Source organism: Culex pipiens, chromosome 3 (assembly GCF_016801865.2).
Source record: "Culex pipiens pallens isolate TS chromosome 3, TS_CPP_V2, whole genome shotgun sequence".
In the NCBI taxonomy this organism is placed as follows: domain Eukaryota; kingdom Metazoa; phylum Arthropoda; class Insecta; order Diptera; family Culicidae; genus Culex; species Culex pipiens.
In genome coordinates this window covers 32,488,307-32,515,744 of record NC_068939.1, presented here as the reverse complement: position 1 = coordinate 32,515,744, position 27,438 = coordinate 32,488,307, and the positions used below count along the sequence as shown (strand labels likewise).

Here is a 27,438-nt window from a genome sequence, read left to right as displayed (position 1 = left end):
AAACCCGTAACCTCACGGCCACGGAAGCTCGGCTCGTTGGCCAACGAATCGGCCGAAACCACCCGACTAGACCCGATTAAGTTATGCGAATTGTCGGATTTTTTTTACGGGGATGCTATGCAACAATCCCACGCGATTTGAATAAGAAGAACAACAAAACCAAAACGCGCTGTATGGGATTTAACAGCGCGCATTTGCCGAAAGTGCGGCGCGCAGTTCGAGGCTTATTTATTCCGGCCAATATTTGTACCATAATTGACGTGTGGCAATCATAACGCATTAAAAAACAAAAATAAAAGAAATAACTTTCGTTTGAATTTCCATAACTTACTTTCGATTTCTTTCCGTGCATCAACACAACCCGAGCAAAAAGTGACAACCTCGCGCATCGCAGCGAAACGTCAAAACAAACCCGCGATTCTTCTTCCAGTTTGTTGTTCGTTCACTCAATCCATTCATTCACTCGTGTGCGCAAGCAAACTTTATTTTGGATTGCGTAAACTGCTCTGAGAGATTGTAAGGTGTAGGCAAAAGCGAAACCTGTAAATCGACCACGTTCCCAGCCGGCGAACACGTACAATCAGCTCGTCCACCGACTCTCCGATTTCGCTGCCTTTGCTAGTGTAGAGGTAAGTCGCCGCTCATTGCTCTCCCGAAGGAATCTTGCTTTGCCCCTGCCTTACTTTCGATAGGTTTCATTCTCGCAGGTTCCACCACGAGTCAGTTCTGCTTCTGAGTTGGAGTCGCGAGCATCGCGAGGACAGAGACGACTTCCGGGAAAACACTTCCAGCAGCAGTGGCCGTGAAGAGGCAATCGATTGAGTGTTGGCTCATTTGTTTTTCTTTTTGGAGTCAAGTGTGATCCCAAGTAACCAGAATGGCCCTTTCCCTGCGAACCAGCAAGGTGTTTACGTCCTTCCGGATCAACCAGCGCACCTTCGAAGTGTCCAAGGTGAGTTTGGGAAGAAACATAACATAACAGGAAACACTTGTGCTAACATTAATCCGGGGGATTGTAATTGGAACCAATTGGGGGCCGTCATCAATTTTGATAAGACTGCCTAAATTGATTGAATTATGGCCACTTAAAGGGAGAGGACATTTCGCGACATTCGCGCGTACGCACCGATAGTATTGTGTGTTGTCCAATTGGGACAATTCAACGCGTGTCGTAACATAGCTTTGGTTGGAATTTGCGCAAGCCCTCCTAAATTTGGATACGTTGACATTGAGCGAGGTTGCTGAACCTGAGATGTAACGAAAATGTTAAAGGGACGGTAGCAAACTCCCCAACTCCACCGAAAATTGAATGAAATCCAAGCAGAATGAATGAGTTCGAGTTTGGGCCAAATGGTACTTTTTACGATTTGACGCTGCTGCAGGAAGACGCGTGGCAAGGTCGCGCTGCGTGTTATTTTTGGGTTTTTCGTTCCCCACCTCCAAATACACACATCTTTCGCTAGAAATTTCCTCGCGCCGTTCGATGTTGATGACGCGCGACGGAGGACAGAGAGGTGTGGGATGTAGATACCAACAAACGATAAAAAGATAATTCATTCTTTGTTCAAGTGACACTTTAATCGGGCTTGGATTAGCACAGAATGGTTGCATGTAATTGTTGCTCCAACTGCATTGACTTTTGCACCCTGATTGATGTCGTTGGTGATCCACTTGATGTCGTGTGGCCCCGCTTGGGGTACAATGAGATCAGCGAAGGGGATGCATCCGTGATATCTGAATTAATGTGTTGTCATCGATATCGCATAAATATTTAAAGTTTTGAATTAGCCTTACATTCGAAACAGTGATACAAAGTTGAGAAATTTACATTGGGTCTAAGGGGTGAGATTGGGTCATACAAATTTCAGCATTTTTGTATGACCAAATCTCACCCCCAGACCCAGTGTCACCCCTGATGACGGTACCAATTGTGATTTAAAAAAAATCAGCTAGGTAATTTAAGTTCAAACTCTCGATATAAGCTAAATTTTTGGCAACTGGACTTTTCCAACAGAAATTCAAGAAATTTTCATTAGAAACGATTTAAACGGTTTACGGGATTACGTACATGCAGTATGAGCATTTAATCTTTTTTTTTATTTAAGTTTTCAGGGTATTAAAGTATAAATTTTCATTTATTATCAAAATAAATTTGAAGATATTTTGACCTGGGGAGCCCGAGGAATTATGCCGTAGGTGGCTCGTATAGTCTTACTCACCTATCCTCGCGGCAAGGGTTTCCGTAGGTCTACACCCGAACATGCGACGTGGGACTGCATGAATCTTCAGCTGCTGCCGGAAGGGTGTATTCCGAAATTACCGGATTACCGAAAATAAATTTGAAGATATTTGGTTGTACTCAGTTTACACGATCCATGAAGTGGCCACTAACTCTGTTTTTTCTTTAATAGCAGCTTTTAAATATCATTTTCAGTTTTTTTTTTCAATCAAAAAATGAAAATAAATCTTTTAAAAATATTTTGAACTTTTATGAAATTACAATGAAAAATGATCAAATCAACCCAGAACATTTTCTTATGACTTTTGGGATTCAAAACAATCCCTTAAAATTTGGGAGCGATTGGTTGCGTCCACACTTTGCGCATGGAATAGTAGTATGGAATTATCTTCTTTTTTACATTTTGATTTTCATCAATTTTATTTTCCACAAAAAATTTCAAACCAAATATACAAATATCGTTAAAATTAAGAAAATTCTTTAAAACTTTCCCCAAGAGAATATTATGCGAATATTTCCCATACAAAATTTAATGTAATGCGCAAAGTGTGGACGCAACCACACTTAAATAATCGGAAAATCTTAAATAAATATTGAAATTGTAAAAAAATAAATTCTAGAAATGTATGCTCAGGTTATTACAATTATGTTTAACGAATTTGTCTCAGAAAATGTTAATTCGGCCTATAACTCGTTCTTTTATCTAAGAAATTTTCTCTTCTTTTTTTTAAATTTGTTATACAAATGCCAAATAAATTGCAATTCCTTTTTATTTTTTGTTTCTCCGTGAATGCTATTTTTGTTTTGCAAAGAAGAAAAATGATTGTTAAAATTAAAATAGAAGAAAAATGATTGTTAAAATTAAATTTGGTATAATTCCATTTGACATATTGGACCTTTGGCATATTGCTAATTTTGCATGATGATTTTAATCTTCAAAAAAATATTGAGAGAATCGCTTTAAAGAAGACTTTTAAAATTTGTTTTAAGGTGACAAAAATTAAATTTCCTGATTTTGGAGAGGAAAACTCTCTTTCCATACAATAACTGCTGACTTACAATAAATGATTAATTTTTCCTTCCTTTCGTTCTGACACAAGTTGAATTTCAACTTCTTTAAAGAAGGGAAAACTAGAGATCCTAAATAGGGAGACTGGTCGAAGTGAATTTGACGTACCCAAACAGACACGAATTTGACGTATCCAAACGAGCTTTTGCCTTTACGCCCAGCAAAACTTATCAGTGTTGCCAAGCTCAAAACATACGTTGCCAGATCGATTTAGCAAACTTAGACCATTCTCCCTATTTAGGGTCTCTAGTGATAACTTTTACAAGGAGTTGAATTTTCGCTTTAAAGTTTTTTTTTTCTTGTTTCCTTTCTTGTTTCCATAAGGAAAAACTCCATTGACTAGTAATAACAAATTTAAAATGTTGTGTAAGTAGTCAAGATTTTTTTCTCTTACTTAAATCACTGAATATGAACCATGATCGGAATCTTGGTAGAATCATGTTGTTACGGCGGTAGACTCCAAGATCTGTTTTCCAGGACTCTTTGGAGGACCCAGAACACCCCAAAAGTGATCCATATAGCTCATAGTGTTGCCAAAAGGGTCCCAGGGACATTACTGAATATGAGCCATGATCGGAATCTTGGTAGAATCATGTTGTTACGGCGGTAGATTCCAAGATCTGTATTCCAGGACATTTTGGAGGACCTAGATCATCCCAAAAGAGATCCAAAGAGATCAAAGTGGTGCCAAATGGTTGTGGGGATGTGACTGTTAACAACAATACTTCATTTCTGGAGTTTTTTTTTGAAAAGGTCCAATAAACCAAATTTTCAGTTTTTGCTTTTTGGGTGTTTTTTAATACCCCTGACTCAAGGCGGTTTCAAAAACACCCAAAATGCAAAAACTGGAAATTTGGTTTATTGGACCTTTTCAAAAAAACTCCAGATTTGCTTGGAAAAATCGTTGTAAGCCTGAATGCTATTAAAAAATTTCTGAAATTTCCAAATTTCAGGTTTTCAGGATGTTCTAGGTAGTCAAAAAGGCCACGAACAACCACTCACACATTTTTCCTAGGTATACTGCCGTTCTACGCATAATTGTCCCATGTTCAAAAAAGTGCAACTGAGAAAAACGCGATTGAAATTTTTCGACCGATTTCTGTGTTTCTACGCATAATTGTCCCGTGGGTTCCTATTCACCCTATGTGTCCCTAATCGCCCCAGTTAGCAGTTTATCACCCTTATTTGTGATCCTCTTGCTATACAACAGGTAAACAAGGCATACTGCTTAGTAAAACTAATGATTCCGTGTAAGAAAATACTTGGTGGGACAATTATGCGTAGAAGTTCAACGATGGGACAAACAGACTTGGTGTTGTTTTTGATGAGTTTCCGAACAAAGTACCAGATTTTATGTGTTTTTCTTAAAGTACACATCAGACTAAACTTAAAAATGGCATAAAGGCAAAATCGTCAAAAACTGACATGGGACAATTATGCGTAGAACGGCAGATAAGCAATACGAAATTGTGATCTGATTCTCCACTAATAACTTTAATTGCATTGAAATAAATAAAATGTCTAGTTAAAATCAAGTTACAAATACATTATGTTTGGTAATTTTGAAAATAAACATTAAGATTACATGTTTTGTAAAGATTTCAGTTATTTTGTAAAGACTGATTGTTTCTCTCTGAATCAAAATAATTATGTTATTTTTTTTCATGTTTTTATTACATAAATAGCTTCATTTAAATTTATGCGCTGTGCTAATTTCGTACATTAAGTCATCATTGAAAAAAGGTTTTTCTTTTTAATAAAAATATGTTAACCAGGTTATCAGCCTACCATTTAACGCTAATGAATGTTAAATACATATAACAAAGAAAACTTAATTCTCACTTTGTTCTTAATTTGAAAATCTGTCTGTCGCATGATCGATGATCCCACCCTTATATAGTAATGATCTCATCATTCGCAATAGAGTTTTCTTTTTGTGCTTCTTTTTATTCGCTTCATTCGCAAACTTCAATAAGACTAAGATTAGAGACTTTTAATTTAAGTATTTAAGGCAGTAGCCCACCTTAATGGGGTTTTTACATTGCCACAACTGAGGTTTTGTTTATGGTCCATAAAATATACAACTTTCGATTAACTTTACAGTGACGAGGGAGTTCCCACCTTCAAGGCCACACGATTACATGCTTTATAAATTGGTTTAGTTGCTTGAAAAATCACCTCGATTTGTATGAATCACAGCGACAAACAAGGTTGGCAGAATAATAAATCATTCATGCATACAATTTGAAATTTACATATAATTGTTGCCATGTTTGTGACGGTTTGTTAGGGCTTTTTTGCCTTCCTCACCTTACTGAGGAAAGGCTATAAAATCACTCGAAAAATGAACTTCTCAATTAGACCTCCTAGACCCACCTTTATGTATACCTATCGACTCAGAATCAAATTCTGAGCAAATGTCTGTGTGTGTGTGTGTAGGGATGTGGGTCTGTGCACCAAAAAATATGCACTCGATTATCTCGACATTGGCTGAACCGATTTTGTCCGTTTTGGCGTCATTCGATCCGTCTTGGGGTCCCATAAGTCGCTATTAAAAATTATGCAGTTTTTTTAAGTACTTCAAAAGTTATGCTAAAAAAACAATTTTGACTAAAGTTCGGAAGATTGTAAAAAGGGTGGTTTTTGTAAGAAAACCTGTCATGTTATACATTTTCAAAAAGGTATTTAAAAGACCTTTCCAACGCGTCCAAGACATTGAAGATCTAACAACCCTGTCAAAAGTTATAAGCACTTAAGTGTTATTTATGCACTTTTTGAAGGCCGGATCTCAGATATGTTGATGAAACCGTTGTCCGGATCTCTCATGCGACATATCGTTGGATAGATAATCAAAAGACCTTTCCAATGCGTCCAAAACATTGAAGATCTGACAATCCTATCAAAAGTTATAAGCACTTAAGTGTCAGTTATGCACTTTTTGGAGGCCGGATCTCAGATATTTTGATGAAAACGTTGTCCGGATCTCTCATGCGACCTATCGCAGGATAGGTAATCAAAAGACCTTTTCAATGCGTCCAAGACATTGAAGATCTGACAACCCTATCAAAAGTTATAAGCACTTAAGTGTCATTTATGCACTTTTTGGAGGCCGGATCTCAGATATTTTGATGAAAACGTTGTCCGGATCTCTCATGCGACATATCGTTGGATAGGTAATCAAAAGACCTTTTCAACAAGCACGAATTGGATTGGATCTGGCTACACTATCAAAAGGTGTAAGCATATAAGTGCCCTGCAATATAAAGACTATCTAATCTAGTGGTATGAATAATGAGTCAAATTGATAAAACACTGAAAAACATCGCCCTTTTGTGTCTATTTTGGATAGCACCCTTTAAATGTGAAGAAGGCACCAACCACCCTAGGGTGGATTAAGTTACGTTTTTTTTATCAAAAATTGCATATCAGTCATGTCCCGCCCGTGTGGATCAATCGGACCGCGCACTGGACTCACAATCCAGAGGTCGCCGGTTCGAATCCCGCGGCGGGCGCTCTAAAATTCTTTGTGTAAATATGGGTATTCGGCGCCGTCGCTCCGTGCCATACTTTCATACACTTAGGAGCCCAGGGCGGCGAAGTCCTTGCAGATAAACAGGGAGACACTAGTGGTTGGTACTAGCAATGGTGGCCGATAGCTATAAAGTCAACTTCGTTTTTTTCGCATATCAGTGATGAAGTTTACAAATCGTAGCACGCTTTAGCATTGTGCGACAGTGCGTTGATTTTAATATAATTTATTTAAATTCAAATCCGTATTCATTATAATTGCATTGATTTAAATTAAGCGGCCTAACAACACGTTTAATCATTCAAGCTGCCCAGCTCACAATGAAACGTGTTTCCAACGCAAAGTAAAGTCCCTTCCTTACTGGTAATACTAGGCTACTGGGTAAACAACTGCCGCTAAGCCAGGCCCCTCTCTCTTTTGCCTTCTGTACGGATCGTCACTAGTTGCAATCGCGTAAACAACGCCAACAACATCCCGGCAACTAACTAACTTCAAAACGTGGCTCAATTCACCTCCGACGTGTTTGCTGATCTCATCCACTCTCTCCCCTCCCCACCCCACCGCAGATCCTCGCCTGTCGCTACTCGACGAAGAAGCGCTCCAAGATCTACGAGAGCGCCGAGGAGGCCGTCGCGGACATTGCCGACGGATCGAAGCTGCTGGTCGGTGGCTTTGGACTGTGCGGCGTGCCGGAGAACCTGATCGGGGCGTGCGTCAAGAAGGGCGTCAAGGACCTGACCGTGGTGTCGAACAATGCCGGTAAGTACGGCGGTGCAGCAAGTTCAAGGCCTCCACATGGGTCTCACGTGCGGGGCCCGCTATCGTTTTCGCGGCGGTGGCCCCGGCGAGTTCTTACGCGCCGAGTGTTGTGGAAAGAAGTAGAAGCATTCGTAGAGATTTTCGTGTGTGAGGCTGCCTTTGGTGGTGTGAGTTTGAACGAGGGGGGGTTTCAAGTGGAGCGCATGTGAGAATACGGTAAAGAAACGGTAGATTAGGTCGGCGCGACGGCAGTTGCCGGTTCGGGTTACTGTTTTGGTCGGTAGGAGGAAGTGTATTGCAATTTGAGGAAAATAGTCGTATAGGGCAGATTCGAGGGATTAGGCATTTAACCGTGTGTTGTTATGATCAAACTGAGGCAAAACGACAATAACTAAGAACTGTAAATAGTGTGTGCTACAGCTTCGTACTAATACACAGTTTAGATAACTTGATTTGCTGTATAGATTATTTTTTTGCAAAGGAGTCTGTCCCAGAAAGATTAGATAGTTTTTTTTCCTAAATAGGCGTTCCCTGATTCTGTAATGCAGATTTTCTACAAACTGGGTATTTTCTATGATTTTTATTACAGGCGGAGGTGCGTATTTGGAGTTTATGGAACTTCCAACTACTAAAAACGATAAGATTGAACTTGATTTTTGTTGTTTTGGTGTTGGTTTTATGGAATGCTTTTCAGTCTCGTATAACGTTGCTATTTTAAAGGAATGGTGTTGGTTTTTATTATACTTTACATTGTTTTATGTTGTTATCTAGATTTCATTTCGTTTTTTACCTATAAAATTTAGGATCTTTAGAGAAAATTATCTGCATGCTTATAAATACTGTATACAGAGCCCATTTACTGATTTGAATGAAACTCCAATCTACTGGGCGCTTGACTGACAACCGTCTATAGCACTAAACCGGTCAAAACGCAGTTATAATTTTGATTTCAATTTTTCCTCCAAATAATTAATCAAATTGTGCTTAAACAAACCGATTATTTTTTTGCATTCTTTGAAATTTTTAGAAATTATCTCGGTTTAGATTCCCCCCTTTAAATTGTAGCGTATGGTACGGTATGTCCACGCATCCCTACTTCCCTGTAGATTCTGTGAAATGTGTTCTATTCTCAGAATCCTCTTTGCGGTGAACACGGCACCGGTGAGCTGACCGCTTTAATTCCTGAATAACATTTTCGTGTGTCCTCGGATGTACTGCCATGTTTGATACAGATCGGATTCGTCAATTCGAATTTCGCTACTTCGAAAGGCCGCTAATTCGAAAGTATTCGAATCAATGATGCTAGATTAGGTTATGGGAGATGTGTATTTTCCTAAAAATAAATCTGTAGTTTATTTGTATCTTGTCGAATTCTGAGCCATAGAAGAACATTTTTAAATTTTTAATATCATATTAAGAGCGGATCCACTAGCAAAGCATACAAATCTCGCCTGAAATTTTCAGGGGTCAAAAATCTTAAAAAGACTGTAACTTAAGAGCAATTCTCTCAGATTTCGGTCATCTGATTTTTTTTTGTATTTTTTAATGCGGCTGGAACTTTTTTGGTGCCTTCGGTATGCTCAAAGAAGCCATTTTGCATCATTAGTTTGTCCATATAAATTTCCTTACAAATTTGGCAGGTGTCCATACAAAAATGATATATGAAAATTCAAAAATCTGTATTTTTTGAAGGAATTTTTTGATCGATTTGGTGTCTTCGACAAAGTTGTAGGTGAGCAGTTCTCTACGGAATCGGTCGTTTTTCTTTAATTTTAATTTTTGTATTTTTTAATCCGGCTGAAACTTTTTTGATGCCTTCGGTATGCCCAAAGAAGCCATTTTGCATCATTAGTTTGTCCATATAATTTTCCATACAAATTTGGCAGCTGTTCATACAAAAATGATATGTGAAAATTCAAAAATCTGTATCTTTTGAAGGAATTTTTTGATCGAGTTGGTGTCTTCGACAAAGTTGTAGGTATGGATATGAACTACACTGAAAAAAAATGCTACACGGTAAAAAAAATTTGGTGATTTTTTATTTAACTTTTTGTCACTAAAACTTGATTTGCAAAAAAAAACACTATTTTTATTTTTTTTTATTTTTTGATATGTTTTAGAGGACATAAAATGCCAACTTTTCAGAAATTTCCAGAATGGGCAAAAAATCTTTGACCGAGTTATGATTTTTTGAATCAATACTGATTTTTTTCAAAAAATCCAAATATCGGTCGCAAAAATTTTTCAACTTCATTTTTCGATGTAAAATCGAATTTGCAATCAAAAAGTACTTTATTGAATTTTTGATAAAGTGCACCGTTTTCAAGTTATAGCCATTTTTAGGTAACTTTTTTGAAAATAGTCGCAGTTTTTCATTTTTTAAAATTAGTGCCCATGTTTGCCCACCTTTGAAAAAAATATTTTTGAAAAGCTGAGAAAATTCTCTATATTTTGGTTTATTGAACTTTGTTGATGCGACCCATAGTTGCTGAGATATTGCTATGCAAAGGCTAAAAAACAGGAAAATTGATGTTTTCTAAGTCTCACCCAAACAGCCCACCATTTTTTAATGTCGATATCTCAGCAACTATAGTTCCGATTTACAATGTTAAAACATGAAACATTCGTGAAATTTTCCAATCTTTTCGAAAAAAATATTTTCAAAAATTTAAAATCAAGACTAACATTTCAAATGGGCGTAATATTGAATGTTTGGCCCGTTTTAAATGTTAGTCTTGATTTTAAATTTTTGAAAATATTTTTTTCGAAAAGATCGAAAAATTTTACGAATGTTTCATGTTTTAACATTGTTAATCGAACCTATAGTTGCTGAGATATCGACATTAGAAAATGGTGGGCTGTTTGGGTGAGCTTAGAAAACATCAATTTTCCTGTTTTTTAGCCTTTGCATAGCAATATCTCAGCAACTATGGGTCGCATCAACAAAGTTCAATAAAGCAAAATATAGAGAATTTTCTCAGCTTTTCAAAAATAATTTTTTCAAAGGTGGGCAAACATGGGCACTAATTTAAAAAAATGAAAAACTGCGACTATTTTCAAAAAAGTTACCTAAAAATGGCTATGACTTGAAAACGGTGCACTTTATCAAAAATTCAATAAAGTACTTTTTGATTGCAAATTCGATTTTACATCGAAAAATGAAGTTGAAAAATTTTTGCGACCGATATTTCAATTTTTTGAAAAAATCAGTATTGATTCAAAAAATCCTAACTCGGTCAAAGATTTTTTGCCCATTCTGGAAATTTCTGAAAAGTTGGCATTTTATGTCCTCTAAAACATATCAAAAAATAAAAAAAAAAATAAAAATAGTGTTTTTTTGCAAATCAAGTTTTAGTGACAAAAAGTTAAATAAAAAATCACCAAAAATTTTTTTACCGTGTATCATTTTTTTTCAGTGTAGTCCATATCCATACCTACAACTTTGTCGAAGACACCAACTCGATCAAAAAATTCCTTCAAAAGATACAGATTTTTGAATTTTCACATATCATTTTTGTATGGACAGCTGCCAAATTTGTATGGAAAATTATATGGACAAACTAATGATGCAAATTGGCTGCTTTGGGCATACCGAAGGCACCAAAAAAGTTTCAGCCGGATTAAAAAATACATAAAAAATCGATTGACCGAAAACTCAGAGAATTGCTCAGGTATGGACAAGGACTACACTGAAAAAAATGATATATAGTAAAAAAAATCTGGTGATTTTTAATTTAACTTTTTGTCACTAAAACTTGATTTGTAAAAAAAAAAAACACTAGGGGAAATATGCCCATTTTAAGCCTAATAAGCGGTCGTGTTTAAATGATGCTGGATAATCTGGATTGTTCCTTGAAATTCACTAATATCAAGTACACCAACGAGTGGAGCAAATTTTTTGTGAACATTTCTGTTTATTTTCACTTTTATTAAAAGTTATGCTATTCCTTTTACAAGCATTTAAAAAAAATATTTCAAAAATGCATTCTAATCAGTCGAGTGCATTGGGCCACGCCCATTTTTCTATTTTCAGCTTAGTTCTTTTTTTCTTCCAGCGCTCTTTTGGGTCTGCTTAGTGCTGCCAAAATTGATGAAATGTTAAGTGAACACTCACGAAAAGTAGCATTTATAGCGAAAGTTTCCTGGCAACACCACAAGCGCTGCTGGTGGTGTTGGTGGCCACCCTTTGTTCTTTATTTGCCTTCGCTTCTCGCTCGGTTTTCTTCAGCCTTCGATTGGAATGGGTCGTCAAAAGTCAAACGTCAAACGACTTGGCGCGTTTGTTTTTTTGATTGCGCTTGCTTATTGTTTACATGTTTCGGGATTATTTTTCAAGTGAGTGACTAACTAATGTGTTGCCGGTAGTTGGAAGCAATTTTATATCTTAAGCGCTTTGAAATCGTTAGCGCAAGTGAAAAGATATTGATGGCGACTTTCGTTAAGCAGTTAACCTCTGATCTTGCGTGTGGATGTGTGTGCCACCAAAATGATGAGAAATGGTCTCGCAAAATAGAAATTATGATCAAAAGTGCATTAAATTTGATCTTTTTGGCCAGTAAATGGCATAAATTTGCGTGCTTACTCGAGGCGGTGCTGTTGCTGGTAAGTTTAAAGCCTAAATAGTATTTTTAGAGCTTTAATTGAGCATCGATCTCTCCATATGACGAAGATAGGTGTTTGATTAGAAAGGGTATATTTCCCCTATTTTTATTTTTTTTCTTATTTTTTTATATGATTTAGAGGACATACATTTTCAGACATACATTTTCAGAAATTTCCAGGTTGTGCAAAAAATCTTTGACCATGTTATGCATTTTTGAATCAATACTGATTTTTTCAAAAAATCTAAATATTGGTTGCAAAAAATTTCAACTTTATTTTCCGATGTAAAATCAAATTTGCAATCAAAAAGTAAGTCAGCGAAATTTTCATAAAGCACTGTTTTCAATTTATAGCCATTTTTAGGTAGTTTTCCATTTTTTGAATTGGTGCACATGTTTGCCCACTTTAAAAAAAATATTTTTGAAAAGCCTTTAGTTGCTGAGATATTGCCATGCAAAGGCTTAAAAAGCAGGAAAATTGATGTTTTCTAAGTCTCACCAAAACAACCCACCATTTTCTAACGTCGATATCTCAGCAACTAATGGTCCGTTTTACAATGTTAAAATATGAAGCATTCGTGAAATTTTCCGATCTTTTCGAAAACAATATTTTCATTTTTTTAAATCAAGACTAACATTGAAAGTTTGGCCCTTTTGAAATGTTAGTCTTGATTTGAAAATTTCCGTTCCACTTTGATTGATATTTTACTCACAGAGCTCTTTATGTATAATGTTTTTTACGTTCCGATTATCTTAAGCAATTTGAAAAATCGCATATTGTTATTATTACTCATTTTTAGCATACTCACTCTAAATAGTTGTAACAAATTGATTTTTTTAAACATTTTTCTAAATAAAATGTTGTTTCAAGGTAAATTTTATTTAGAAACATGTTTCATGTGAACAAGATTATAAAATAAAATATGTACCACAAAAAAACATAATATAGGTTGAAAAACGCATTGTACCATCGTTTGTTACTATGAAATATGCTCAATTTTCAGACATATTTTAATCTACAATTTGCTTTGAACAGAAATTACACTAGAACTTACAACCATCTCTTCTGTCACACGGAAAAATATTCAAAAGCAAAGCCCGTGAGAACGGCAATGTAAACAACGTTTGTTTGACACTCTCCCAAAATTTCAATCACCTTCCCCATGACTGCTTTCTAATGGTTGCTGCAGCACCGTACGAGTAAGAAAGAGAAAAAAAAAGCAGAGAGAAAGAGCATGCGCCTTCGAGTCAGGCGACTGCTTGACTGCTGAGCTCGGTTTCGTTCGTTTCACCTTCGTGTGTGCGTCCGCTGACGGTCACTTCGTAATGACGAGCATGACCAGGCGGTGCTTTGTGAGAGCAGAGCACTTAAATATCGTTGTCGATGATGAACGCTGACTAAAAGAACTTTTAAATGTCGTTCTGTCACTTCATAGCTGTTTTTTGTTCTTTTACCAAAACATAGCCAAACATTTTACGAATTGGAGATTTGTGTATCCAGCAAAAAAATAGATTTCGTAATATTTTCCACCAGTTAGCGACATTTTGCTGCGAGGAAAATGTTAGCTTATGCAACAAATAAGCCACCACGCACGAGAAAGCAACTTGACACCCACAAAATGCTAAATCGTTGCATTTTTAATCGAAAAGATTCACAATGGTTACAGAAGAAGCTGCAAACCCGCCGCCATCTCTCTCGCAGAACTCTCTAACCCAAATATATTTAAAATTCATATCAGCCCAGGTCGGTCACCGCCGCCGCAGCATCAGCAGGAGGTCACCTCAGATAACCACCAATGCGGCGGTGACGGCCACCCGCCAAAATCGTGACCATTCGCGAAACTGGATTGGGTCAGTCCCCAACTTGGCGTCGTTACGTGAACTGCCCGTAAGAGTCCCGTGCCTCTTCTGCAACGATAGACGATTAGGGGTTCACCGGTGTAGATAAGCGGGGCACGTCGCTTTCTGACTGGTGGCTCGACAATCAGGCCGGAGCGTGGCGTGACCACCATCCATCCCCGCAGCGAGAATCGTCCATGACGACTGCACGAAGAGGCGTCTCCCGCGGTGGAAGGTCGTCGGGGAAGATAAAGGAAATTTGAGCTGGAAGTTATCTTATCTGTTACTCATTGGCGTAAAACCCGCGCCGTGATTTGAACCAGGTCTGGATTGTCTAGAAGTTATGAAAATATTTTAAACGTCTTAAAACCAAAAATTAGGACGGAGATAATTGCGAAACAAGACATGGGTATTTCAAGCGGGTCACCATTCTGCAAATAGATAACCGCAGTATTTCGTCAAGTTGGGGAGCGCTCAACTCAACTCGACCATTCACGTCAATCGCGTGCGTTGTTTCGGCAATATCCACTCACGACAAAAAAAAACTCGGTTATGCAAGAAACCAGATTTTGCCCGTTTCCCGGTTCTACACGTCACGCGGCGTTTTTTCCCCCTCTGTCTTGTTCCTTTCGAGAAGTTCAAGTTTGTAATGAAAACGAAAAAAAAAGCGGTTTTGTCTGGTCACAGCAAGCTGGTGTGCGTTGAAATTTTTAATGTGAGCGCGAACGAGTCGCGATTGGTAACCGGACGAACAAGCCTCCGACATTTTTTTTTCTGTTTGTGTTGACGGTACGCGTTAAAAAACTGCTTTTTAACGTGTCTGCGCATGGAGATCTAGACAACTAGCAGACTTGGCACACTATTTTAGCATTCCAATCAAATTTGAACTTTTCAGCACTTTCTTGCTATTTGATTTTGTCTGGTTATTTTTCTAGTACTGTCCAGACTCGATTATCCGAAGGTTTGTTGCCTATTAAATAATAAAATGCATTTTTCAATAAATCGTCACCGCCATATTGGCCGCCATCTTGGATTTAAAACATTTAAATCAATTTAGCGTAGTTTATGGGCCATACCTAAGCTCAACATTCAAAAATGGAACAATGAATTTTTTTTCTTAATTCGATTATCCGAAGTGAAATTTTTCCGAGGCCTTTGGATAATCGAGTCTGGATTGTACTTTGGTTTTAAATTATCTTTTAAACAAAATTTCCCCTTAGATATCACAGTTTTTTGTCTTATTTTTGTTTGTTAAGCTTAAGAATGCCCCTAAACTACTCTAAAGTTATTTAGAATTTTCAAATCCAAGATTGTAGCCAAAATGGTGGTGATGAACTATTGACAAAATGTATTTGATTAATTTATCAACCAATAAAAATTAATGTTGAAAGCAAAAATAAAATAAAATTAAATAAAGAAAAATATATATATTTTAAACAGTGCTGAAAATGTCAGGGGTCATGACGCGAAAATCGGCGACGCTGACACAAATTTTTCATCCCCAGTCACCGAATCACAAAACCATGACATAAACAAACCCGGCGCAGTCGTGAGTGCCCTAGCTCACTGAGCAGCTGCAGTACGTAGCAGTAGTCGACCAACGCTCATTCGACTTTGCACGCACACACATAAAGATACAAGTTTTTACACAAAAAGTTTGTATTTATGCGTGGAAATGAAATTTTGAATAGGTGTTTTGCACAGTCTAGAACCATTCAATTGTTAAATAGTCAAAATAGTGTTTAAAGAGGATTTAACGAGTCAGTCATACGACACGAATTGTGTGAGTGTAGCTCTTTTTTCACGTCTCTCATTCTCCAGCAGCCGACCGGCACGAGTCAGGCGGCAGTGGTTGAACGGACACAGTAGGCTTACAGTCACATGCTAGCAGTGAACTGACATTTTGGTTTGCTTCATGTGTACGCTGGGTTGGAAACTTTTTGCAGGCCTGATTTTTAAAAGCCTACCTCAAGAAATATTCTTTTAAATGATCTCAATTCAGAAGTATTTTCGTATTTTTATTTGCAGTTGCATTTTGTAATCTAATTGTACTCCGCAATATAATATTCAAAAAATAGATAAAGCTGAAAACTCTAAGAGTAATTTGACATTTTTTTTCTATGGGGCATTCTAGGTCAACTGGGTACACTTTTGAACTCGACCTTCACCGATTTGGATCATCAAACTTGGAGGGAACGTTCATTTATCGATATAGTTAACAGAAATCCCAAGTTTGGTTCTGATTGAACCATCCCTCTATTTTTGGCACCGCCCTCTTTTTTAACGATTTTCTAATAACTCTTTTTTTATCTTTTCATCATAATTATTTACAGGTTGCATTTTATAGAAAATTGGCCATGAATTCGATAAAAATAATCTTTTAACCCTTAAATGCCCATTAATATTATATTTTAACGTTTTTAGTATTAAAAATGAGTTTTGACCAATTCCTTTCATTTTTTTTGTCACCATCATGTTCCCCGGAAAGTTTTACATAATAATCAATGTAAACCTCATACTAAAATGAACTATTGGTGAGGAACAGCGATTTAACTGAAACAAGTTTAATTCTGCGCAGCACTCTGTCCTATGAATTCAAATCCGAAATAAGTTTCTCACATATTAAAACAGATTAAAACCGAACTATGTGGGATTCATCCCTTTTTGTTGAAAAGTACACCATGCACTTCCGAGTGCTGCGCAAAATCAAACTTTTTTCAGTAAAATCGCTGTTTCTCGCCAATAGATCATTTTAGTTTGAGGTCTACATTGACTATTATGTAAAATTGTCTGGGGAACACGATGATGATAAAATAAAAAAAAATATAGGAAATTGGTCAAAACTGAATTTTAATACTTGAAACGTTAAAATATAATATTAGGGGGTATTTGAGAGTTAAAGTTTGATTTTTATCGAATTCCTTGGACAATGTTCTATAAAATGCAACCTGTAGAAAATCTTTTGCTCAAATAGTTGCAAAGTTATGATCAAAAGATAAAAAAAAGTTTTTAGAAAATCGTAAAAAAAGTGGGGGGTTCCAAAAAATACGATGGTTTAATCAGCACCAAACATGGGATTTCCTAAAGTGTACCCAGTTGAATCATTTTAGCAGTATGGCTTCATCCATAAAGTAAGTCTTGCTAAAATCAGCCAAAATTTCTTTAAAGTAGAACTTTTCAGCACTGGTATTGAAAGGTATTAATTTTCCATTCTGGTATTTTTTGTAGTGAAAAGTAGGCCGTTTCGTTTCTTCAGAAGGACTAGAAAAATTGAAAAATTTCACAGCGGTATTGGGTCCTAATATGAAGCTTAGATTGCTGATACTATTGTTTACAGCGATAAAGATTATTTTTCTGAGTACAATGACCCTTTCTACGACCACAAAGAGTTTAAAATGGATTTTTTAATCAATTTTGAAAAATTAACCTCGCGGTCCTTCTTGACAGAAAAGCTCCTACTTGACAGCTCTTTCCAAGGGGACCATAGTTGATCCATCGGAAAAATGTTGTCTTGTCATTTTTTTTTTGCATTAAAATGAAAAAAAGTGATCAGAAATGGTTTTTAATCGTGTTTTTTACCGTTGTACATAAACATTTACATAGGGCTTTAATAAAAATTAAATTAAATTAGTACCCAATTGCAAAAAAATAAAAAAATAGAAAGCCATTTTTTGGTTGATATATTCTAAAATAAAGATTCAATGAATCCTTGGGTGCATTTCTAGAGTTTTTTAATGGTTTCAATAAATCATTTTTTTTTTGCATTTTAAGTATTTTTGAAACCCCTTGGGTATTCAAAAACACCCAAAATGCAATAAGAACTTGAAATTTGGTTTATTGGCTCTTTAAAAAATCCAGATTTTTAGTTTGACGGCTCTTTAACACGACCATCACACACACTATCAAACGATTGTTTTGGCACTTTTTAGTTTGACTTTGTCCAACCAACGAATTTACATCAAAAAGTGTAAAACGGAGAAGTTACCATCGTCCGGGATTTTTCTCAAACAAACAAAGAATTAACAACAACAACATTAAAATTTCTATGGATTTTGTTCTGATTCTATTATGTTCATTGAACAGTTTTTTTCCGTCAAGAATAAGATTTTAATTTTCCGAAAAAAAATCACTTTTAACACCACCAAGGTTCTAAAAATGGGGAAAATGTTTAAAAATTTACTTTTTTCTTGTGCTTGAGAGTTCATCTCCTCTGCTACAAAAAGAAATAGTTGCAAGGAACACCCAATCTCTATGAACCATCCATTCACACAAGTTTTAATATTGTTATTTCGGTAAATAAAATGAATTGAAAAATTGTTGAGTTCATGTGTAAAAAAAAAACTGGAGATAAAGTTGCTTTATGTATTCTGCTTTCTTTTCTGTATTTCATTGCATAAATCGTATTGCCTGCTTTCTCGTTGTTTTGCGTACTAATTGGCTTTGTTTTATTAAACAGAATATTCAAACAGAATAAACTCCCATGGTTTGACAAGAAGACCAAGTCAAACCATTGGGGTTCTACAGTAATTACTCTTAACCCTCTAACGCCCAGAGCTGTTTGCTTATCGTAAAAATAGTAAATGGCTTAATTTTGGTACAATAATGCAGGAAATACTTTACTTTGACCCACAAACATCGAATTGGGGCAAAAAAGTAGAATTTGAAGTGGTGCACCAGAGCACCATCAGGAAGATGAGCAACTTTTTTTTAAACCACAAAATCTCGTTTTCTTCAAATCTATTGGTTCATTTGTTTGAAAACGCTTCGAAATGTGTTAAAAACTACTTATTCTTTGCTGTAAGACCATATTTCTGAAGTATTAACTACAAATTCTAAAATCTCTGCATTTTCAGGTTTCTTTGATTGGCTCATTCAAAACCCACAAACAACCATTTTCATGAAAAATGAGGAAAATAATAAAACTGTCGGTCTAATAACAATGTTTTGTCTTGTTTATGAATAGTCAAAACGTTTATAAACTTTTGTTTTGATAAAAATAAGCTTTTTCTGTAATTTAGAAAAAAGTGCTCCTGAATATTTAGTTGCTCATATGCCTAGGTGGTGCTCTGGTGCACCAAATGAAAAAGGTTGAAAAACACTTAAAACCGGTCCAAACTCACAATGTTATTAACAGGGGTTCTTGTCCAAGGCTCAAATGATAGCAAAACATTTTTTGTTTGATAAAATTTTGTGTTTGGTAATTTTTACGGGCTTTCGAAAACAGGTCTTATTTATTTCCCTAAAATTGGCCCATTTTTGTTTACATTTCACACTGTAACTTTGCTTGTGCTTAACCAAATTTGATGAAATTTGGGAAGATGTTAGTATACATTCTACATGAACACCTGCAACTTAAAGCACCATGAAAAGTTGTGTCAGTTCCGAGATATTTGAGTTCAAAGTTTTGGTGCTCTGGAGTAACCATGGGCGGGAGAGGGTTAAATGTTAATCGCATACATTATTAATTCATTGCAAAAAAAAAAATTGAAAATCATTTCTTTTAATTGTTGCTAAAGAAAATCATGCAAAATCAAACAAAGATATTTTTATTATCAAAGTTAGAGAAAATCATCGGTTCAGGTTGCTTTTTCAATCCCATTGCATCCACAATAATTTTAATTTTATACTAATGGCCACCTTTCCCTCCAGGAATCGACTCCTTTGGCCTTGGGCTGTTCCTGCAGAAGCGCATGATCAAACGCATGATCGCGTCGTACGTGGGCGAGAATGCCGAATTCGAGCGCCAGTACCTGACCGGCGAGCTCGAGCTGGAACTGACGCCGCAGGGTACGCTGGCCGAGCGAATCCGCGCCGGAGGTGCCGGAGTGCCCGCCTTCTTCACGCCCACGGCGTATGGAACGCTGGTGCACGAGGGCGGAGCGCCGATCAAGTACGGGAAAGATGGCACGGTGGAGATTGCCAGCCAGCCGCGGCAGATGCAGATGTTCAACGGGAAGCCTTACATCATGGAGGAGGCGATTGTTGGGGATTTCGCGCTGATTAAGGCACAGGTTGCGGACGAGTCTGGTAATTTGGTGTTCAACAAGTCGGCGAGGAATTTCAACCCGACGATGTGCAAGGCCGCCCGTACGACGATCGTCGAGGTGGAGGAGATCGTTCCGACCGGTTCGATCGACCCGGACCACGTTCACATGCCGAGTGTGTTTGTTCATAGGATCATCAAGGGTGCCAAGTACGAGAAGCCTGTTGAGCGATTGCGCATCCGTGACTCCAAGAAGGTCGGATCGGTGGTGGCTTCCACTCCGGCGGCGAAACAGCGCGAGCGCATTGTACGAAGAGTGGCGCTCGAGTACAAGGACGGTATGCACATCAACCTGGGAATTGGCATTCCGGTGCTGTCGTCCAACTACATCAAGGGTATCAACGTGCTGCTGCAGTCGGAGAATGGTATTTTGGGACTGGGACCGTTCCCGGAAAAGCACGAGGTCGATCCCGATCTGATCAACGCGGGCAAGGAGAGCGTTACGGTCGTGCCTGGAGCGTCCTACTTCTCGTCGGACGACAGCTTTGCGATGATCCGCGGTGGCCACATCGATATTACCGTGCTGGGTGCGATGCAAGTGTCGCAGTTTGGCGATTTGGCCAACTGGATGATTCCCGGACGGCTCGTGAAGGGCATGGGCGGTGCGATGGACCTGGTCGCCGCTCCCGACACCAAGTGCATCGTCACGATGGAACACTGCGCCAAGGACGGTTCGCACAAGATCCTGGCCGATTGCGAGCTGCCCGTCACCGGCAAGAACTGCGTCGACATGATCATCACCGAGAAGGCCGTCTTCAACGTGGACCGCGAGCGGGGCCTTACGCTGGCGGAAATCGCCGACGGCGTGACGGTCGAGGAGATCATCACCAGCACCGGGTGCAACTTTGAGGTGTCGCCCGATCTGAAACCGATGGGCCAGGTGCCGGAGTAGACCGAAGGGAGGGAAGGACATTTTAGCAGGTAATTTTTGCTGGTAGGGAAGATTGTATCATTAAAACGCGGTATCTCAGGACTTGGGCGGAGCGGCGGTCACTCACACAAGCGCTAGATATTAGATAGCGGAGAATGGCGCCAAACTGCTACACCGTGTCAGTGTGTAGCGACGAAGGGTTTTGTTTTTCGTTTTCAATGTGTAACTTTATACTTTTGCCTAGATGATTATTATTTGTAACGGGCCGAAATGAGAGTTTTGTGTTGTATACAAAGTATACTTTATGAATAAACATTGCAGTTAGACAAGTAAACCGTTTCGACAGCTTCTTCGTGAAAGAAATTCTCCCATCCAGCGAAGTCTTCATTCATCTATGCAAGATTGGCTAACCTTTGATAAACTCTTACATTATTCATCGGATTATGCCCGCGTTCAAACTAAAATGCTGATCTATCGACAAAGTTTGATGATTAACGTTTAGCCATTTACAAACCGAAAAAAAATACTCATCTGAGCTTCTATCACACACATTCTCAACCTGAATCGTGGTGCAACGCGCATCGACATTTGCATATCACATCTAGCAACAGCAAGTGGAAGTGCAAACGCCTTCTGATAAATCCGCGTTTGAAAAAGCAACCGCTCATCGATCAGCAACGCCGTGGTGGCCGGTTTTTCGCTGTTTGGTCATAAATCAACAAGCGCCGAAAACGAAAAAATTGCATCAGGTCATCGAGCGCGGTGGTGTTTGGTTGCAGAGATTGCAAATTGGCCCACCTGTTGAATATGTTTTAGACGCGAATTTGGAATTCAAATATTGTGTGGAGAAAATTATGATTTGATTTAAGATGCGTAAGCAAATTATTGTCAGTTTATTGACTCATAACTTGCAGATGTTGGATCCTAGAATTCTTTCATTAGCTCAAGGATAACACCGAAATAGATTGCAGATTAAAAGTTAGACCTTATCAGTGATAAAATATTCAAAAAAATGCAGAGAATTTTCTTATTCACTCGAAATTTGTTTTTGTCCAACAAAAACATTTTTGATGATTTGTGATATTTTTTTTAAATATGAGGATATAGAATTTTTTAATTAGGAAGAGATAAATTTTTGGGTAAATGTTCCCAAATCATAATTATGATGCTCTCACATGGGACAGTAGCAGACGTGCATCGGCACTCAATAGCATTTGGCAGTTTTTCTAAGGCCATGGCTTGGAAAAGGCACCATATCAATTTGTTTTTCCCTAAAGTAAGTTTTTTTTTCAATGTACTATGAGGTTCTGAACGACCGAAACCTTTATCTTCACTTATTCGCTAGTTTTAGTGATGAAGTGCTATTTGAGTGCTAAATAGCACATTTAGCACTAGAATTTTTTGTTATATTCAAATCACTATTATTTTTTTGCTAATCCAAATTGCATAGTGAACAACGATTATTAAAAGCATCGAACTAAAGCTTGTTTTGATGCACAGTGAGCAAAGATTCACTCTGCCGTTTTACGAAGGCATTCATCTCAAAATGTGGTGAAGTGCTATTGAGTGCCGATGTACGTCTGGACAGTAGGGTGTAATAACAAAATCGATTTTCCAGCACAGCAATTTTGCAGCTCCTTTTGGGGTCCCAAACAATTCCCCAAAGTTTGAGAAAGATTGGTTAAATCCTCACATTGCGCAAAGTGAACCAATTTTCCATATAACTTTGTATTGGAAACCCCATTTTTTGAATTTTGGTATTTAAAAAATCCACGTTTTATGCGATATCAAAACAAGATTCATATTCGGATGCTCTGGTAGAGTTGTTTAAGGCCCCAAAAGGAACTGAAAAGTAGTTGTGCTCACTAAATTTGAACAACTTTATTTTTTCCATACAACCATATTACACCCTAATGGGGCAGTTATGCGTAGAACGGCAGAGTAGGTATTAAACCCTCTAACGCCCAGAGCTGTTTGCTTATCGTAAAAATAGTAAATGGCTTAATTTTGGTACAATAATGCAGGAAATACTTTACTTTGACTCACAAACATCGAATTGAGGCAAAAAAGTAGAATTTGAAGTGGTGCACCAGAGCACCATCAGGAAGATGAACAACTTTTTTTTAAACCACGAAATCTCGTTTTCTTCAAATCTATTGGTTCATTTGTTTGAAAACGCTTCGAAATGTGTTAAAAACTACTTATTCTTTGCTGTAAGACCATATTTCTGAAGTATTAACTACAAATTCTAAAATCTCTGCATTTTCAGGTTTCTTTGATTGGCTCATTCAAAACCCACAAACAACCATTTTCATGAAAAATGAGGAAAATAATAAAACTATCGGTCTAATAACAATGTTTTTTCTTGTTTATGAATAGTCAAAACGTTTAAAAACTTTTGTTTTGATAAAAATAATCTTTTTCTGTAATTTAGAAAAAAAGTGCTCCTGAATATTTAGTTGCTCATATGCCCAAGTGGTGCTCTGGTGCACCAAATGAAAAAGGTTGAAAAACACTTAAAACCGGTCCAAACTCACAATGTTATTCACAGGGGTTCTTGTCCAAGGTTCAAATGATAGCAAAACATTTTTTGTTTCATAAAATTTTGTGTTTGGTAATTTTTACGGGCTTTCGAAAACAGGTCTTATTTATTTCCCTAAAATTGGCCCATTTTTGTTTACATTTCACACTGTAACTTTGCTTGTGCTTAACCAAATTTGATGAAATTTGGGGAGATGTTAGTATACATTCTACATGAACACCTGCAACTTAAAGCACCATGAAAAGTTGTGTCAGTTCCGAGATATTTGAGTTCAAAGTTTTGGTGCTCTGGAGTAACCATGGGCGGGAGAGGGTTAAAAAAATCGGAGATTTTCTGGTACTTACAAAACAAAACATATTTGCGTCATAACTTCTGTTGGCCAATATAGAAATAAAAAATAATCACAATAAAACAAAATAGGAATTCTGGATGGTTTTAAATAAGACACTTCGTCTGAAAATTAAATGGTTTCAGGGGGAGGAAAAGTTGACAAAAACTTTTAAAAATATTTGTATCAACCTTATTATTTAACTCAAAAAATGTAATTTCAGTAACTAAAAACATTAAAAAATATTTTGCGCGGTTCTGGTTTAAAAATGGTTTTTTTCTGACTAGACTTTTTCTTGCAGCAATTATTTTTAAATATCGATGAGAAAAAAAATCGTTTTCAAGTAACAAATTTTTGATTATTTTTATACTACTTACTTTTCTTGTCATTTTCGAGCCGAAACGGCCCACTTTTCAGGCTGGTATGCTGATCGGAAGGAACGCAAAACTCCATATAAAAAAACGCCCAAGAAACGGTCAAGGAAAGGTTCACGAAAAGATTTTTCTTAAGCGGTACGTAGCTGAAAAGTAACAGAAACTGAAAGATTGTGTTTGACGTTTTTTTTGAATGCGACTGATAACCACAAACGTTTAAATAATTTTGTATTGGATATAATAATATTTAAAATTCCCGACGAATCTCAAAATACAGAATATTGAAATTTAAAGGACAAATTTAGTTTTTTGGTCGAAATGGAGTAAAAAAAAGAAGTTGTCTTTATAGATGTCGACCATCGTGTCACCAACTATTTATTGCTAGTACCTACCAGTACTCTATATTACGAGTCCCCTGCGCTGTCCGATTGATCCACACTTGCGGGACCAAAATGCAGTAAATCAGAGGAAAATTAAACTTGACAATAATCATACAAATGAAATTTTTAAATTCAAAAATATGAAAAATCAAACATTTCAGAAATTTCAAATAACTTTTTTTTTAAATAATAAAGAAAATTTCAACAAAAATATGAAATTTGGAAATTCAAAATTAAAAATATGCAGAATTGAATAATAATTTTAATATTAAAGTTTTTATAAATTCAATAGCTCAAAAAAGTTAAAACTCGGAACGAATGTACAAGTCGAAATTTCAAAAGTTTTAAAAATCGGAAACATAGAAATTCGTAATTACAAATTTAAGAAAACCTCGAAATTATAACAATCAAAAACTCTATTTCTTCCAAAATTAAAAAAATCTAGAATGAAAAATTATGAATTAAGAATTTAAGAATTTAAGAATTTAAGAATTTAAGAATTTAAGAATTTAAGAATTTAAGAATTTAAGAATTTAAGAATTTAAGAATTTAAGAATTTAAGAATTTAAGAATTTAAGAATTTAAGAATTTAAGAATTTAAGAATTTAAGAATTTAAGAATTTAAGAATTTAAGAATTTAAGAATTTAAGAATTTAAGAATTTAAGAATTTAAGAATTTAAGAATTTAATAATTTAAGAATTTAAGAATTCAGGAAAAAAAATTAAACATTTGTACTCAATTTGTACCAGCCTTATTTAATAATTTCCAAATTTCCTGACTTACGTATTTCCAAATTTACTAATTTCCTTAACTTCCTAACTTCCTAAACTCCTAATTTCCTAGTTTCCTAATTTCCTAACTTGCTAATTTCCTGATTTCCTAATTTCCTAACTTCCTAATTTCCTTACGTCCTAATTTCCTAACTTCTTAACTTCCTAATTTCCTAGTTTCCTGATATCCTAATTTCCCAATTTTCTAACTTCCTAACTTCCCCACTCCCTAATATCCTAATTTCCTTATTTAATTTCCTAACTTCCTTACATCCTAATTTTCTAGTTTCCTAATTAAATTTTTTTCTTATTTCCTAATATCTTTTTTATTTTACTAATTTGCTAATATCATAATTTCCAAATTCCCTAATTCCCTGATTTCCTATTTTTTTAATTTCCTTATTTCATAATTACAATTTTTTTAATTATAGTTTTTCTTGTTTAAGAATTTAAGAATTTCTAATTTTCTGTTTTTTCAAAGAAATGTTTAATTATCGAGAAATTAAAAGTGCAACATGGAGTTAAACTTTTTGTCAAGCTGCTGTGAAGTTTACCATGAAAGCTGCGAATGTTTCACTCCATGTTACCGGCTCACATCTCTCTTTTTAATTTCTCGATTGATTTCTTAATTTTGTTTATAATTGTTGTTAAAAGTTTTTGAATAAACATTTATAATCTATTTAATTTTGACTTTTGAATATTTTTAATCTTTTTATTTTTTCCCCGAAACAACCTCAAGCGCGTACACCGTCAATCGCGCTTATACCGAACTGTCAACTATTCTTGGGGGGGTCACGAAAAGAACACGCAACATTTCTTGACCGCGTTCCTTCCGATCAGCATACCGTACTTTCTCTAACAAAAATAACAGAATGGAAAATTAATACCTATTAATACCAGTATCGAAAAGTAACATTTTTCAGTTTTTTTTTGTTTTGAATGGTGAATTGACTTAACGCATGGATGTTTGACACATTTTATTCAAAGAGCGTTTTTCGGAATTGCAAAAAAAATTGTAAGCAACTTGTTTTAAACATGATTTTTTCAGCACTCGCCGTATTTACAGTATGTAAAAAAAGTATTTTTGCAATTCCGTCGTGAAACTACTTACCTTTCCTGTCATTCTTGAACGACGAAATAGCCTACTTTTCTGTACCAAAAATAACAGAATCGAATAGCAACACTTTTCAAAATAAATGCTGAAAAGTTCTACTTTTCAGCACTCAAATGGGTGCTGAAAAGTTGAACTTTTCAGCACTTGTTTTGAAAAGAAACACTTTTCAACATTTTTTTGATTTAAACGATTTATTGACAAAATACATGAAAATTCGACTTAAAATTTCACTCAATGGGTGTTTTTTGAAATTGCAAAAAATGTTGTATGGAACTCGGTGCAAAACTTGATTTTTTTCAGCACTCGTCGTATTTATCCAACTCGGTGAACCTCGTTGGATAAATGTACGACTCGTGCTGAAAAAATCCTCTTTTTGCAGCTTGTTGCATAAACTACTATTACACCCCTTGAGCACTATGCACATTTTGTGATGAAACATGTAAAAAAATTAAAGTTTGACAGGAACCTAGTACTACGTTTTGTTCAGAAACTCATGCCAAACATTTTGCTACAAACAGCTCATGAAAAGATGATTTCTATAAAAAGTTATATAACAAATACTGTTACGAAACTAAAAAAGGTGCAAAAAAAGTATGTACACCTTTCGAAAAATTAACATAAATAATGTTATTTGTTGACAAATCACCACAAATCCAGTCTCCCAACTCCAAATAAGCATCCTTGACTGATTAAAAAAATAATTTGGATTGAATATAAAGTTTACTAACTACTTAGTATAAAAGTTTATATAACTCTGGAAATTCTATATAAAACTTATCTAAACTTAATTTTGCAAACTTTTAATTCAACTAAATGTCAATATATTACCATAGAATTGCTAAATAAACATTTTGGAGTGGGTATAACACCGTTTTGGGGGTATTTGTATCGATAGAATAGATTTTTCGTTGGAATTTCGTACCAACCCGGAATTACGTCGTCGGAAAATCCGCCGGCATCCGAACCGGTCCACAATTCT

At 36.2% G+C, this 27,438-nt stretch overlaps 1 protein-coding gene across 2 annotated transcripts; it reads left to right on the top strand.

The window, feature by feature from the left end:
- The first annotated feature begins 450 nt into the window (after positions 1-450).
- Positions 451-21,284, top strand: LOC120420566 (succinyl-CoA:3-ketoacid coenzyme A transferase 1, mitochondrial). Of its 2 annotated transcripts, none has more exons than XM_039583643.2 (4): positions 451-629; positions 708-952; positions 7,404-7,596; positions 19,686-21,284. In XM_039583643.2, the coding sequence occupies exons 2-4, from the start codon at positions 878-880 to the stop codon at positions 20,969-20,971; spliced, it is 1,554 nt and encodes a 517-aa protein (XP_039439577.1). In that variant the 5' UTR covers positions 451-629; positions 708-877; the 3' UTR covers positions 20,972-21,284. The 2 variants fall into 2 exon arrangements, with proteins under 2 accessions (XP_039439577.1, XP_052565689.1); XM_052709729.1 differs by having other exon boundaries at positions 693-952.
- Positions 21,285-27,438: the final 6,154 nt, after the last annotated feature.